The following is a 14,004-nucleotide window of genomic DNA, read 5'->3' as shown; positions in this document are numbered from 1 at the left end:
TTACCTCATCTGTAAAATGAGGATTAAGACTGTGAGCCCCACGTGGGACAACCTGATTCCCCTGTGTCTACCCCAGCGCTTAGAAGAGTGCTCTGCATATAGTAAGCACTTAACAAATACCAATATTATTATTATTATAAATAAATGATTGATTTCATTAATATTAGTCAGCATTTAATACTGAATTTTCCCCAGTCAAAAAAATAAAAAAACACATCCAAAAGGGCCTATTCCATGCAGACATAACCGTTAAGTCCAAATTTCAACCTACAAAATGAAGGACAAGTTCTAGTAAAGCTATGGAGGAGAGCACTCCACTAATTTTTCTCAGTTTTAGGCAGACTTGCAGGGTAACTACCACAAGAATTCATGCTATGAGATCAGGGAGACAGGTACACATTCTTTGTGATTCATTTGGAAATACACAAGCAGCCCCTATCCTCCTTATGATACACCTCCCAGATATTTCTTAAACTGTGTGGTTTATGACCGCAGGAATCCACCACCCTAGAGGAGCAAATTTCCACTTCAAAAGCAAGGAAAGGATCTGGTGTGAGAGAAGAATATGAAAAAAAGGAAGAGGGAAGGTTATTTCTGCAGGACCCAGGGTTGGGGTTTACTGAGCTTGCAAAGAGCAACTGAGGCTCAATAGTTTACTCCATCTTTCATTATTTAACAAAATGAAAAGAGCATTCCTCAATTACCTGCTTCAGGATGAGGTCAAACATGAGTATGAAACAGTTCAGATTCATCTCATCATCTTCACAATCAAAGTCAATAGTTCTTCCTCCAGGATGCCCAAAGTTCTTGAAAGGACTACGAAATGGACTGCGAATGGGACTGCAAAATGGGCTCTGAAAAGGGCTGGGAAATGGGCTCAAAGTATTGTGCTGAACTCTGCGCCCAGGATCAGAAGCGACACTCACCTGCAGGAAAGAACAGCAGAACCAAAACTGAACTACCTAAGAGTTTGACTATGACCATGTACACTAACAAGGAGTCTTTAACCCCAAGACTGCTTTTTTATCTTGATAAATGTCATGAATGTTTCTAAGAACCATAAAGTTGATCTAAATTTTATGGAAAATCAAGGTGAAAGATTAATGAAAAATTTCAAAACACTGATGTCTCTTCCCACCACTCCACCCCCGCTAGACTATGAGCTCGTTATGGGCAGGGAATCTCACTGTTGTTGTTATACTGTACTTTCCCAAGCCTTTAGTACAGTGCTCTGCACACAGTAAGGGCTTAATACAAATGAATGAATGAATATGATGGAGAAATAATTACAGCAGAATCCTTTCGAATAGATTTTGATTGCCAAAGCTGATACAGAAAGCTGAGTTAAATTCAGGAAGGCCTGTGTGGTTGAAAAATGACATGCCTGGTTTTGATGAGCTGAAAGGCCTGAAATCCTACGATTTAGGGGTTTGCTTGCATGCAGAGTGGTGGTAAGGCCAGTCTAGACTGACCATGAACTGGTCTCCTCCTGGTGAACTGTGATGCACAGCAAGTGAAGCATTGAGATTGGGACAAAAGAGTCAGATTCATGACGGCAGTAGCAGTTGCTGCCAGGAGAAGCTTGCCAATCGACAATAATTCCTTTCATGGTCAGAAGAGGAAGCCAACGACCTAAGTTTTTGCTATTTCCAGACATAGATGTGTTCCATTCTACTGTAAATACCATTTGTTTAATCTCACTACTACACCATACATTTAACATTCTGTGAAAAATGTATGACTAACAATGCATTTTGCAATGTCAATTCACTGTGATATAACCAAAGACAGACTGATGAACTCCTTCAACCCACAGGCATCATACATCCACAATCATGGCAAAAAGCTGATGAAAACTGAATAATGCTGAAAATGTTTTGAGACAGGAAATGCCTTCAGACAGTCAATGAAAAAGGAGAAATAAGGCTGCCATGATATCCCAAACTGATCTCAGCCGATCAAAAAGTAACACTTTGGGTATACAGTTGGATCATATGACTTCCACCATTCCTTTGAACCTGCAGAGGTACTTAAAAAAAACCAACCCCAAAACGGGGAGGTGGTCCTAGAGTGATAGTATTTGAGAAGAACCATGGCCTAATGGAAAGGCCACAGACCTGGAAATCAAAGGATCTGAGTTCTAAACCTGGATCTGCCACTTACATACTGTGTGACCTTGGGAAAAGCCCTTAACTTCTTTGTGCCTCAGTTACCTCATCTGTGAAATGGGGATTAAGACTGTGAGCCCCACACAGGATATGGACTGTGTACAGCCTGATTATCTTGTAACTACCTTGATAGTACAGTGTCTGGCACATGGTAAACAATAAATACTATTGAATAGTCTCCTCCATCCATCAATCAATCAAAGGTATTTACTGAGGTTTTACTATGTGCAGGGCACTGTATTAAGCATTTGGGAGAGTACAGAATAGGCAAACATGTACCCAGCCCATAACAAGCTTACAGTCTACAGGGGCAGACATTAACATGAATAGTCTATGACATATAATTTAAAAGTTATATACATAAGGGCCATAGGGTTGGGGAGAAGCAGATGTCCAAAGATCACAGAGCCAAGTGCACAGACAACACAGAAGGCTTAATGGAGGAAGGTCTCTTGGAGAAGTTGTGACCTTATTAATGCTTTGAAGCGGAGAGGGTGGTAGTCTCGTGTATACAGAGGGAGAGGAAATTCCTGGTTAGTGGAAGGACATGGGAAGGGTTCGGCGGCAAGAGAGATGTCACCCGTCATCTGGAATGACGGATGGACCTTGGTCTTAAAGCTCCAGGACTGAGAGCCAGTGAACTCAGACTGTAGTTCGAACTCATGGTTTGCACAATGTCAAATGCGATCTCGCTTTTCTGCCTGTCATGGTCCCACTAGGACACAGAGTGAAATGGGTGAATAGGGAGGCAGGAGTGCAGCCCATCACAAAATGAATGAGCAGGCTTGGCCCATGCTACCCAGCTCCAGGAAAACTTAGAACTAGAACCAAGGGCTCTCAATCTCCAGAGCAGTGCTCTTTCCACAAAGTTAACAGCTGGTCTACTTAATGATTTAAGTCATACAGATACTAATTCATAGCTTACCATCTATGCACAGATAAAACCATGCAAAGGCTTAATTTGTTTTAACAAAGAAAAAAATCATGATTATTGGCCAAGTGTCAATAAGACAGTCCGAGGAACTGAGACTTTCCTTTTTCTTTCAATAAAAGAAAGAGCTGGATAAAATAGAGAGAGAGATGAGTGGCAGAATAACAACAAAAAAAATCAGGGAAAATTTACAATAGCTAAAGCACACCCTTGATGATCACCAACCATCTTTGCCCAAGGTGCAATTAAGATTTGGTCCACCAAAAAGGCTGTTCAGTTGAGATAAAACACAGGCAATTAGAAAGCAAATGAAAACAGTATAGAACAATTAAAAATCACTCTTAGTGATTATACAAAAGAAAAAGCTAAAAATAAAATATATTATGTATCGGAGATAGTATTTTGAATGACTCGGACATAGATTAGAAGAGTTATAATCCACATTTTGGAAGAACTTGTTCTCTGGTGCTATATTCCAGAGCACCTGGCAGTGCTTTATATCTTAAGAGATAAAAAGAAAACAGTTTTTAACAATTACCCTTCGAGCTGCGAGATTCCCTGCCAGTTCATTCACTCTTGATTTCCTTTGATTTGCTAGCTCTTTGACTGAATTAACTCCATCAGAAAACATGCTTATGAGTAGCTGAAGAGGAACCACAATGTCTAATTCAGATAAAACCTGAAAAACACACATCCGAAAAAGAACAAGCTGACTTAGGGAAGCGAAAAGGTATTTACAGCATTTACTTTGAGAAACAGCTAATTTCAAAACAGACTTTTTAAATTTTCCTCTTTGGGGATATGTGAAAAATGCTTAAAGGCATGAGATCTATATAGGCAAGGAAAAATCACCAAGCACAAGGGAAATAAGGATCTGGCAAGCTAAGAACATCTCCTACATCTTCCCCTTCACCACCAAAGCTAGAGCAGATCAGTCTTTTTGGCTTCTTTCTGGAAGTGTCAGCCTGGGGCTAACACAATCAATAAATCAATTATATTCACTGAGTGCTTACTGTGTGCAGAGCACTGGACTAAGCACTTGGGAGAGTATAATGTAAGAGTTGTAGCCATGTAGACAGTAATAGCCGTATCATTTATTGACCATCCGCTCAGTGTAGTGCACTGTTCTAGGCGCTTGGGAAGTACAATATAAAGAAGTAAGCTGGATTCTTGCCCATGAGGAGCTTACACTCAGAGACTATTTTATAGGAAAAGATTTGGGTGTTTTCTTTGTGAGTAGCCTAGGGTGGCCCTCCTGCTAAAAGGTTTGCCAATGTGAAGAGTGATGAGCCCAGCAGGTCAAATAATCATTAGCTAAACTGCAGGATCAAAGTCTGTCTTGAGCCTAGCCTGAATCCTGACTCCACTCCACTTTCCAGCATTTTTTTTTGGAACGGTATTAGATAAGCGCTTACTGTGTACTAGGCACTGTACAAAGCACTGGGGCAAGTTCAAGCTAATTAAGTTGGACACAGTCCATGTCCCACATGGGGCTCAGAGTCTTGATCCCCATTTTACAGACAAGGTAACTGAGACATGGAGAAGTTAAGTGACTTGCCCATGGTCACGCAGCAGACAGGTGATGGAGTGGGGATTAGAACCCAGGTCTGCGCTCTAGCCACTAGACCATATTGCTTAGCTGGGCACGATCACAGAAGCACTACACAATAAATCCAATCCCTCCATAAACACAATCTAGTGCTTTCCAGACACTTCAAGCTAAACTGTGGCAGGATGTACTAGTTACCGGAGACCCCTTTGTTTAGCTTGTTAATGGGTCGGATCCCGTTAGTGCTAACAAATGGGCAGAATTTGTGAACTTTTTCAACCTACCATTATGTTTACCCCATGCAGACACAGGCATTCTCTCTAAATAATCAGGAACTAAGCAACCCCTGGCTATGACTAAAAATTAGTTACAGTTGACTTCAGATTCTGAAAAGAGAAAGGATTTATTTCAATGTTGGGTTTCAAAGGGTAATGGCTAGTCTAGATTCTTCATCCACATCAGTTCATTTTCTGTATCCTCAATTCTAACCCAACCTGAAAACGCTTCCTAAATTATTAATCAGAATTGTTCACTCACATGAAGCCACAGTAAAGCTTGCTCCTGCACAGAAGAAGGATATCCTGTGAACCGACAACTAATGAAACCAAACATCTCTTCCAGGGAAAAAGGTAGAGGGCAAAGCTCAATATCAAACATTTTGCTGCAAAGCAGAATGAAAGCCCAAAAAAAGTTAATTATTGTGTGTGCACCATCGTCAACATCAATAGCAAATAGTTTTAATTAGGCATTTGAATACCCATGGCACTGGGCAAGGCAAATCACAGTTGCTATGTTTCAGAAATCTTCTAGTGGAATAATCAAGACAAGGCAAGATTCCTGCATGAGTGATGTTAACAGGTAATTAAAAGACAAAATCAAGTTATATCAAACAAGACCATTCGTGTGAAGTATATCTGAGAAAGTTTTTCTTAAATTCTCATAGCCCTGTTCACTGGGAAGTTTACAACTTGCCTCACTTCATAAATATCCTGGTCAAGTCCCCTGTTGTTCTATTTCCTTAAATCAGACTGTTCTCATAGATTCTGAACTGGCCAAAGTCTCTGTTCTGTACAGCATCTAACTTGCATTGGCACCTCAATATTATTATAATAATACATTTCATATCATTAGAATGTCATGCTATGAAATAATATTAACACGATCATTAGTGCATTAAAGTTCTCTCAAAAGAGCTAGCACAAACATTTTCATAACCAAGAAAAGATGGATGATTTGAGTTGCACTGCAGGGTCTAATAACATTTTTCATGTTCCACTTCCCCTATCTTTACACAGATCCAGATTATGCATAACAGGAAAATGTCAAGAAGCATCATTAATTATTTCACATGAGCCAAAACTGTCCTGACAAACATTTTAAATCACTCAGTAGGCTGTATAACCTGCAATTCCCATCCTGCTAACCTCCCTCATCAAGTTCCAGGTACTTTAAAACTTCTACCCACCTTAATACTTCCCTGAATTCTTTCAGCTGGTTATCTGGCACTTCTGTTCTGATAGCTTCCAGCCACTCCGGCATGATACATTCCCATATAGGCTGGTTGATCACATTATATGGAATCAGGCAGAGAATCCGGTTCAGACCTTCCTTTAACTGTGTCACTGTGCTGCAGGATTTATCCCAATATCCACCAACCTGAGGGGATTCCAGTAGCAAAAGGAGGAAAAGAAATTGCAATTTATTTATGACAATTTTCTCTAAGGATTTCTGTATAATCATTAAAAGTCATTTTAGCATGTAAGAACAAGAAATACTGCTACTGAAATGAGACCTCTGGTCCATGTAAGCCCGGTATTAGATGTCTCTGTCAGTGGTGCTATAGGAAGCCTGGAGGAACAGTGCAATGGCCCTAATTGTTTAATTCCCTAGCCACCTGTGTTTATTTATATCTTATATATAAAGACCTTCATACTTTTTAAGCCAGTGCTTACTTATCAGTTTGTGACTGCTTGTCTTCCCTGCTAAGGTATCAGTTCTTCATGAGTCAGGGAGAAAGTCTACAGTTTTTTCATATGTTCCCTCTAGTACCTAGTACAGGTCTCTACTCACAGTAGGTCCTCAGTGAATTAATTCTGAAGCTAACTCCTTCTGTATATCTGTTTTCATGAAAAGGGATGAACCTCCTAACATCCTGAAATTTTCCCTCAAATAACTCCCCACAGACCTGTTGTCCATGAATCTAAAACCTCCTTGAGTCTTTTCACTGACTCAATAAGCTATTGTTCCCCCTCACCCAAGAATTTATCAAAACCCTTTTGGAACCAAGATTTTCTGCCTCCTTGATTTTCTGGGGTAATGACTTGCATATGTTTAGCACCCTCTGTAGAAAGATGTGGCTCCTTTTGTTTGTTTTGACCCTACTACCCCCTAAACCTCAGTACATGCCCTCTAGTCTTGTTCTGGGGAACTTGATGAAACAATTCTGTGTTCAAAAAATCACTTCTGAGACATTCCACTCTTATTCGAGTTCAGTGAAAAGCACTAGAGCCTACTGGTTTCATTCCCAACTAAAAACCTTAAAAATTTAGGAAAATTGCCAAGCTCTTACAAAAAATAACAACTAGTTATTTCTCATTAAGAACTCCCATGCTTATGGGACCATAGGTAGGTCTAACTAGCTAATTAGGTTCCTAGTTATTCTTAATATATTCATTCACTCAAAAATCAAAATTTCTTTGATTTATTTTTTTTTGACTATCATTCCCTACATTGTTTTTTATGGGCAAGTTGGTTGATGACTTCATCTAAAACATACTCACTCATAACATACTACACATGAAATTTAATTTCAGGTTATAGTTGATTAAAAATTTCAATTGCATTTCTGATGGAGACATTCTTTATTTGGAACATGCAAGGGCGAGAATGCAGTTTTGGAGCAGTAAAGTTAATTTTGCCCAAAATGACAGGCCCAGTTTCTTGCATTTTGGGTAAATTAGTGGGAAATGGGTAAGTGTACCTTAGAGAAATTGAAATGAATAATATAGGTGTATTTTAAAACCAGTGGAATACATTTACAGGCTGGATACCCTTTTTCTCCATTTACTGTATTCATTGGCCCTATATCCTCCTAAAACAAGGCATAACTATCCTTCAACACTGAAAAAACCCAAGAAATGAAAAGGAAGAAAAATGTCATTTTTAAGGAAAATACTTAATTTTCATTGCATGAAACTACAATTCTACATGGGAAGCAGGAGATGGCACTAGTGAGGAGAGAAGTAAATCAAAAGTACACTACAATTCTAGCATCTTAAAAACTAAATGGGAAACTAAAATTTCCTCTTCATAATTTTGAATACGACATGCTACCTGCCTTTCTAGTGTTGACCCAGATGGGCCAACGAAATAATGGATCTCATGCTGCCTCGTTGTTATCAGTATCACATTCAGCTCATTTTTTCCCAGGCTGTCTGATAAACATTTTTTTATTTTTTGATGAAAAATCAATGACTTATTGGAAAAAGAGAATTATTGAATTTCTACAGAGATTTCTCTAGACTGTAAACTCGTTGGGGCAGGGAATGTGCCTATCAACTCTGTTGCACTGTAGTTTGCCAAGCGCTTATTACAGTGCTGTGTGCATAGTAAGTGCTCATAAATACCACTGATTGATTAACAAATGGCCCTCTCCCACTTCTAGCTTTTTTAACACAAAGCAGCATGACCTAGTGGACAGAGCACGGACCTAGGAGTCAGAAGGATCTGGGTTTTAATCCCTGCTCTGACACGTCTGCTTTGTGACCTTGAGCAAGTCACTTAGAAGCAGTATGGCTTAATGGAAAGAGCATGGGCCTAGGAGTCAGAGGAACTGGCTTCTAATCCCAGCTCTGCCACATGTTTTCTGTGTGACACTGTGCAAGTTACTTCACTTCTCCGAGCTTTGGTTACCCCATCTGTAAAATGGGGATTAAATCACTACTCCCTCCTACTTAGGCTGTGAACCTTATGTGATAGGGACTGTGTTTAACCTGATTAACTTGTATCTACCACAGCGTTTAGAACAATGTTTGACACATAGTAAGCGCAAAACAAATACCATAACTATTATTATATAGCAATCTCAACTCTCCTCAACATGTAAGGATGACTCCAAGACTCATTTCAGGAGAGGGTGTTCTTACTCAATTCAATGTTCAGAACAGCAGTAGGATATGTAATGTTTTTATACTGGGGTGCACCCGGTATACCAGGATACAGGCCTCGACACCATAGGATTAAAGAGGACAGTCATCCCCATAGTCTGGCACCACTGGGGAGACTCTCCAGTCTTTAGAACAATGTGGTATATACAAAGTGGTCAGCAATAGTTAGCCCACCCCTCCCCTTGGTCCCAAAGAGGGCCAGAAGTGAAGAAAGATGGTGGCACGGCTGCCACCATGATGTGGCCCAATGCCCAACACCTGACCTGTAGAGTGCCTGTCTTCCCCACTGACCCACAGGGCTGGGCAAGACACTTGGCAAGCTAGCTCCAGCACCCCGGGCCCATCCTCGACAACTGAGATGCTTACTGATGATGGGGACAGATGGGCAGGCAGGTGGACAGTGATGCCAGCTTCTGACCACTTGTCCTTACGGGTGTTGGAGCCAGGGAAAACGGTGACCCGTGACTCGGGCCTGCATCCTGGTGAGGCTGAGTTAAAGCCACGGTGGACCCGGAGGAAAAACAGCTGCCAACAACGTAACAGGAAGGGCAAGCTCACTCACTGGGCACCAGCTCCATGCAGATCACTCTTCAAGACACTTGAGAGAAGGCATTAAAAATAAGAGACATGGTCTCAAGTGCCCATTTACCTTTCCCTCCTTGCCCTTTTCCCCTCTAATTTCCTTCTTCCTCCACTTTCTGAACTTCCTATCCACCACCCCCCCTTTCCACCCTCCCTCAATTCCTCACCCCAAGTTCCTGTAAGCTCCTTGTATTTGTTAAGCGCTTACTATGTGCCAGACACTGTACTAAGCACCGGGGTGGATACAAGCTAATCAGGTTGGACACAGTCCCTGTCCCACGTGGGGCTCACAGTCTCAATCCCCATTTTACAGATTAAGTAACTGAAGCACAGTGACTTGCCCAAGGCCACAGAGCAGACGAGTGACGGAGCCAGAATTAGAAGCCATGACCTTCCGACTCCCAGGCCCGTGGCTCTATCCACTACGCCATGCTGCTTCTCTGTCTTTATGGGCAGAGATCATCTCTACCAACTCTATTGTACTCTCCCAGTGCTTAGTACAGTACTCTGCACACGGTAAGTGCTTAGGAAATAAGGATTGATAACACTGCATTCAAAATGAAAACATGCCTGGTTCTCCAGTCTATTTGGGGGCAGTTCTGAGTATGCATAATGATGGTATTTGTTTTAAGTGCTTACTATGTGTCAAGCACTCTTCTAAGCGCTGGGGTAGATACAAGCTACTCAGGTTGGTCACAGTCCCTCTCCCATATGGAGCTCCCAGTTTTAATCCCCATTTTACAGACGAGGTAACTGAGGCACTGAGAAGTGAAGTGATTGGCCCAAGGACACACAGCAGACAAGTGGAGGAATCGGAATTAGAACCCAGATCCTTCTGACTCCCTAGCCTGTGTTCTATCCACTAGGCCATGCCGCTTCCCATGGGCTAGGAGTAGGAAAGGACGATCACCCTGTTAAGTGATTGTGCCAACAGCGCAGCCATCACAGGTCTGCTCCCTTCTGCACAAAGATGGAGCAAAGCTTGATTCTCCTGTTTGGAACAGGCCTACCTCAAAAGCAGAACAAGGAAGGGGACAAAGATAACTTCTCCTCCCCTCTCCAGATCCTAAACCTTTGGGAACTTTGGATAAGAGAACTTGATTCATTGTTAGGAATCTCTTTCCCTGAGCAAAAATGACTGGAAAGGAATAATTTGCCACACTATAGATTTCAAAAACAGACATGGTAACTTATGATTTTGTCATCACAAAAGCTTCCTTTCAAACACAGAATGAATAAGACGACTCTATCCTTACCCTGGCAAACTCCATAGGTTTAGGGAGCAGGCACATGACCATAACATCAAAGCGGACATCACATACTGTCTTTAACCACTTGGTGACAAACTGAGGCTTCAGCTTTTCCACTAAGCTTCCAACTTCATCATCCATCATATATGCTGTCGAGTGAAACCACTGGAAGACCATGCTGACCAGCCTGGCTAAACTCTCAGTCGGAGTGTTCTCACTGGGAGTACAAAGACTCACCTGAAATAGCAACATATGCCAAACTCAATTTCAGCAAACGTAAATTACATTTAGGTCAAATCTACACATGCCAAAATCTGGATAATTCAGTTCACTTATCCAGCTATCAGATAAGTCCCTTTTTACCTAAATATTTGAATAATTGAAGCCCGAATACTTGTTTTTCTAATAATAAATTACTCTTGGAAAGTGTGCTTTTGCCTACCTGATGACACAGATGAAACTTGTCGCTGTCTTATATTGAAATGAATTGATTTCACATGAGCTATGCTTCAGGGGGTGAACAATCTTTGGAGTAGCCTAAGCCCCCCAACAAAGAGCTATGAACCCCCCAAAAAGTGGGTCTGGATGGTTCTAAAGCATCCAGATTTCTGGATTCACAAGCCTGAGCCTTGGGACCTTAAGAGACCCCAGAGATGTATTGCTTCCTCACCTATCTTCACTCTCCTTCTTGCTGACCGAGGGACTAAAGAGGTGTTGGTGGGTAGGAGTGGTGAGGGAAGGAGGGGTGGCACCATGCCTAGATTGTGGTAAGTTTCCCCAATACAGAAACTTCCTCTGGAACGCAGGCTCCTTTGAAGCACCCATTGTAGAAAGACACAGGGCTAGTCTCTGCTTTTCTATGTTCCTCCCTTTGCAAAAAGATTGATTACTACATGAGCACTGTGAAAGATTTTTGCCTTGGATACCACAACTGTGGAATCTCACATTGAGAAAGGAAACAGGAAAGGAAAAAATAGACTCTTACTAAGAACCAAATTCCAAACTGGCTGAGCAGACGCTGGTCATGTTTATCATCATCTTTATTGTCAAAGTCAGTGTTATCGAGGGAGTGATGGGAAGAGGAGAGGCCCATTTGCCTCCGACGATTCAGTTCATACTCTCTCTGCTCGGCATGAAACTCAGCTTCTTTCAGCAAACTGTAAAACATCAGGGATCATTTCTAATCAATTAACCTGAAAGGCTACATACACAGAAAATACTCTTCAGTACCCAAAATCTTGATTTGTATAAGGCAGTGCTATTCCAAAGAGCCTAGAGCCTTTCGTGTTCACAATCTCCTCTGTTTCTTACAATGTTTCCCATTTTATAGATTGGGAAACTAAGCCTAGAGATTTTACAGGACTCCCAACACGATAATTGTGGAGCCCCTCCTTTCAGGCCGATGTTCATTCTGTTTGTCCCTCACTGCCTTTCTTTAAATCCTGCCCACCCAAAACCAGACCTTAGGAAGAAGTCATTTATTCTCTAGCCTCTGTCAGGCAATAGGCAGGGTAGATAAATGCCTTTCAAACCCCCATTTTGACAGGCCAAGCCAATCTTTTAGAGGACAGGGTATATGTAGTATCTATCACAATTAATTCTAAGCCAGTGATAAATAATGTCAATTTTTCCTAAGAGAAGGCTGAGTTGATAAAATATATTTGTGGAATGGTAAATTTCTGGTTCTTATCAGGTTGCACTAAGCCACAGTTGCTGTAAACATACAACTTTAAAAGGGGATAAGTTTGGAGTTTTCTTGGAGTTTAGGTGTGGTCCATGAGCGCCAGGCCCTGAGTTCAATATTCACTTATTCATTCATTCATTTGTATTTATTGAGCACTTACTGTGTGCAAAGCACTGTACTAAGAACTTGGGAGAGTACAAAAGAACAATAAACAGACACATTCCCTGCCCACAACAAACTCAGTATGAGTCCAGTGCCAAATAGACTTGAAGGAATTCTACAAAAAAAAAAAAATAATTTTTCTTTCACCTCTAAGGGCCTGTTCTAGTCAGAAATTAAACATTAGGGCCAGATCCCCTCAGATACGGGTCAGGCAGGACATTTGGTTGCTATGCTGAGAACAGAGGAACAGGCCTGTGTGTCTGCACATCCATATCTTGAGCACAATCTGTACGTGATCACAATGAGGAATGGATTGTCAGTCGCAAATAAGCCTTTTTCACCCACCCCCTCTTGTTCGGAGAGAATCTCATCATCAACAGAGTCACCCTCCAATATACGTCTGGACAAAAGCACCCAAGGTAAAGGCTTTGGTTTTCAGGGTCACCAGTCCTCTCATCTCCTATTTTACCTGATCACCGCCTCCACAGTGCAAACAAGTTCCTCAGCACCGCATTCCCGAGTGTTGATCGGTGGAGGGGACGTCTGATACAAGTGGGTCTCCGCTGCTGCACCAACTTCACTACTGTGATGGTTCGAGTGGCATCTTTTGCAATAGCGGACTGGCCTATTTCCATGGCGACCACAGCAGCCCGCAGAAAAGCAGGTGACAACTGCTCTTCTGACATGCGAACTACAGTTCTGGAAAAAAAAAATAAAATCAAATGAATGACTAAGAAAAGTTGAACAAATGGAAAATAAATAAACCTGGGCAAAAATATTGATACTTTTTAAAAAAATAAATGGTTACTATCACCTCAATGTTAATTATCTTTAGAAGTTAAAGATTTCAGAATACTTTGATTAACCAAAAAAAAAACATAGGCTTTAAATGTCAATGGCAGGGATGCACTTAGGAACTATTTAAATGAGCCACGGAGAAAGTCAAGATTAAAATCTCTTCGATGTATTTCTATACTCTTTCTTTCTCTGCTGAAATTTTAAATCCTTTAAAAACAGAAAACCAAAAAAAATCCCAATTTTGAACAGATGTTAATCTGTAATTAAATTTGAGTAAACCCTTTCACCAACCTTTAAAACCAGTAGATTTTAATTCACCTTTATTTCCTCTAGGTCGACAATAGGTGGAAGTATCCATGGATAAGTAAGACATTTAGTTGCACGTTGGAGAGCCTCAACTATCTGGTTTATAAAGGCAAAGAAGGATATTCTCCCCCTCATCTTCTCGCTTTGTGTTAGTGCCCATATCATCAATCAAGGATATTTATTGAGTGCTTACTGTGTTCACAGCACTTTACTAAGCATTACTAAGCACTTGGGGGAGTCAGTGGGCTGAAGTGGACTGTCAGACCCCACCAGATGTCAGAAGCTTCCGCTTGGGTGGGACCGAACACTAAGGTCACTAGTCACGAAAGCTCGTTGTGGGCATGGATTGTGTCTGTTATATTGTTGTATTGTACTCTCTGGCATGTGAGGTAGGTCCAGCTCTCCTGA

The 14,004-nt window shown here is 41.3% G+C and overlaps 1 protein-coding gene across 9 annotated transcripts in view; it reads right to left on the bottom strand.

Annotated features, from left to right (window-relative positions):
* Nucleotides 1-14,004, bottom strand: part of UNC79 (unc-79 homolog, NALCN channel complex subunit) — a 169,684-nt gene that overhangs the window by 94,661 nt on the left and 61,019 nt on the right. For all 9 annotated transcript variants that reach the window (XR_005659965.1, XM_039911870.1, XM_039911872.1 and 6 more), the window contains 7 exons: nt 12,962-13,191; nt 11,632-11,803; nt 10,653-10,883; nt 6,114-6,304; nt 5,186-5,309; nt 3,638-3,778; nt 705-926 (listed from right to left, as the gene is read on the bottom strand). Coding sequence is in view for 8 of the 9 variants with exons in the window: in XM_039911870.1 (XP_039767804.1) it covers nt 705-926; nt 3,638-3,778; nt 5,186-5,309; nt 6,114-6,304; nt 10,653-10,883; nt 11,632-11,803; nt 12,962-13,191 (1,311 nt within the window). In the remaining variant the exon portion in view is untranslated. The remainder of the gene's footprint in view (nt 1-704; nt 927-3,637; nt 3,779-5,185; nt 5,310-6,113; nt 6,305-10,652; nt 10,884-11,631; nt 11,804-12,961; nt 13,192-14,004) is intronic.

This window comes from Ornithorhynchus anatinus, chromosome 1 (assembly GCF_004115215.2).
Source record: "Ornithorhynchus anatinus isolate Pmale09 chromosome 1, mOrnAna1.pri.v4, whole genome shotgun sequence".
NCBI classification, from domain to species: Eukaryota; Metazoa; Chordata; class Mammalia; order Monotremata; family Ornithorhynchidae; genus Ornithorhynchus; species Ornithorhynchus anatinus.
The sequence above is the reverse complement of the archived record's forward strand: the minus strand, read 5'-3'. Positions and strand labels throughout refer to the sequence as shown.